This window comes from Silene latifolia, chromosome 10 (genome assembly GCF_048544455.1).
Source record: "Silene latifolia isolate original U9 population chromosome 10, ASM4854445v1, whole genome shotgun sequence".
Taxonomy (NCBI): domain Eukaryota; kingdom Viridiplantae; phylum Streptophyta; class Magnoliopsida; order Caryophyllales; family Caryophyllaceae; genus Silene; species Silene latifolia.
The window spans coordinates 92639720-92641809 of record NC_133535.1 but is presented as its reverse complement, the minus strand read 5'-3'; the positions used below and the strand labels follow the sequence as shown (position 1 = coordinate 92641809).

The 2090-nt window shown below is 44.3% G+C and overlaps 1 protein-coding gene across 1 annotated transcript; it reads left to right on the top strand.

Moving 5' to 3' along the window:
- Positions 1-909: 909 nt before the first annotated feature.
- LOC141607895 (uncharacterized) lies at positions 910-1842 on the top strand. Its single transcript, XM_074427245.1, has one exon. The coding sequence runs from the start codon at positions 910-912 to the stop codon at positions 1840-1842; it is 933 nt and encodes a 310-aa protein (XP_074283346.1).
- The last annotated feature ends 248 nt before the right edge of the window (positions 1843-2090 follow it).

The following is a 2090-nucleotide window of genomic DNA, read 5'->3' as shown; positions in this document are numbered from 1 at the left end:
GGTCCTCCTGGGTCGTTGTTCTATTCCCCTGATATTCTCGGACTCCCGGCGCGCCTAAAATATTTAAACTCTGAAGTTAATATTGCTTCCCCATCTGACTCTGTTATTGTTGATTCTGGTGGAGCTTCACCGGTCTTCTCTTTCTCTTCTTCCCCGTCGGAAGATGATCTTAATGGATCTGTTTCAGTTCCACAACCAGACTGCTGCATCCATGAGGACCAGTCACGTGAAAGTCCTCCTGGAAAACTTCCCTCTGGTCAGGGGACCTGTTGTGCCTGGACCTCACATCACAACTCCTGGTGAAACTTCAACAGCTAGAGTTGCTTCTCCTGCTTTTCGTATGACTGTACCTGATGACAATATGGATGCATCTCTGGATTTAGGTCTTGGTGAACCTTCGACACCACCAAGATCTATAGATGTGGGTTGTCTTTTTCGTGACTCTGTCACTCCCTTTGCTAGTGTTCCTGCTATGGACTCTCATGGCAGGAAGGTAAAGTTTGTGTACAAACGGAAGGTAGGCGTTGGTTTCAATTTTTACAGTCGTCCACGTTTTAAAAGAACTAATCGCTCGAGTTTTTTGGATTTGGCCGTTGATCAGGATCCTGGCCCTGAGCCATCTGAGCTCCTGTTGGGTTACTTTGATATCCCACCTTTCCGGTTTAATGGCCCTGGCCATCCTCCTCCCTCCCCATCTGTTCACTTGCCGGACAAGAAAAGATCATTTGATCCTTTTTGTTTTTCGTTGTTAGATGTTCCTGTGGCTAAGAGACCTCGTCTGGAGCCAATTACTTTAAACCTGCTGCAATTTCCTCGACTAACTTTCTTATCTTCTTCTTGTACCAGAGATGAAGATCTTACTCCTTTTACGGGTCTGGTGGCGGACCTTAATTCGCCACCCGTTTTCCAATGAAGATCTTTTGCTGGAATTGTAGGGGGCTAGGTGCTGCGGATGATCCTACAATTCCTTTCTTACTCAGAAGCGCCCGCCAATATCATCCGCCGATTTTGTTTTTGCAAGAAACTTTGACTACAATTGCCCAAGCATCATCTCGCACACCGTGTCTGGGCCTACCTAACTTTTGTGGTGTAGACTCAATAGGACGTAGTGGTGGCCTCCTTTTGCGTTGGGATAACTCGGTTGTTTTAACTCCCATATCGTTAGACCCCCATTATATTTTCTGTAACATAGCCATCTCTAAGCCACCTTGTAAAAATCATGTAATGTATGTTTTATTTATATATGGAGAAGCAAGGTTTGAGTATCGACAGTCTTTGTGGAACCGGATAACAGCTTTAATCTCCGGTGTTACTCCTTTACTTTTGATGGGTGACTTTAATCAAATTGAATTATTTTCTGATAAGCTTGGCGGTACCAGTGTCATCCGTGGACAAAGGGATTTCATAGCGTGGAAATTCTCACATGGACTTGTAGATCTTCCATTTTTTGGTCCCCGATTTACATGGATGAACGATCAGCTTCACTCAGCTACTATTTTTGAACGGCTAGACCGTGCTTACGCTAATCAAGATTGGTGCCAGCTTTTTCCGAACGCTTCAATCACCAACCTGCCCATCTTTGTTTCCGATCACGCACCTATTATCCTTTCCATGTCCCCAGAAACATCATCCCGACGACGGCCATATCGAATTGATAATTGGTGCTTAAATCACCCTGAAGTCAAGCAACTTGTTCCTGGAACATACCTTTTGTTGGCTCTTCCATGTATGTGGTATCACGCAAACTTGCAACTGCACGCCATTCAATTTTGCAATGGGTACGACATCATCGTGTTTCTTGCGGGATTAACTGGTCTGATATTGAGGCGAATCTGGATTTAACTGCCAATCAAATTGCTGACGAACAATCTGCCACGACCTTTATTCAACTACGTTCCTCTCGCCTACAACTATTAGATACCCAAAGGCAATACTGGATACAACGGTCCAAGCTCACATCTGAAATATTGGATGGTTTTCCTACAAAGTTTCTCTACAACCGTGTTAAGTATCGTTCGACAAAACATCAAATTCTTGCTCTTCGATCTGATAACGGTGTCTAGTTGTACTCTTCTGAATCCATTGCTTCT

What these genes read in the sequence shown, in the direction of transcription:
- LOC141607895 (XM_074427245.1), top strand. Translation starts at nt 910, where the DNA reads ATGAAGATCTTTTGCTGGAATTGTAGGGGGCTAGGTGCTGCGGATGAT.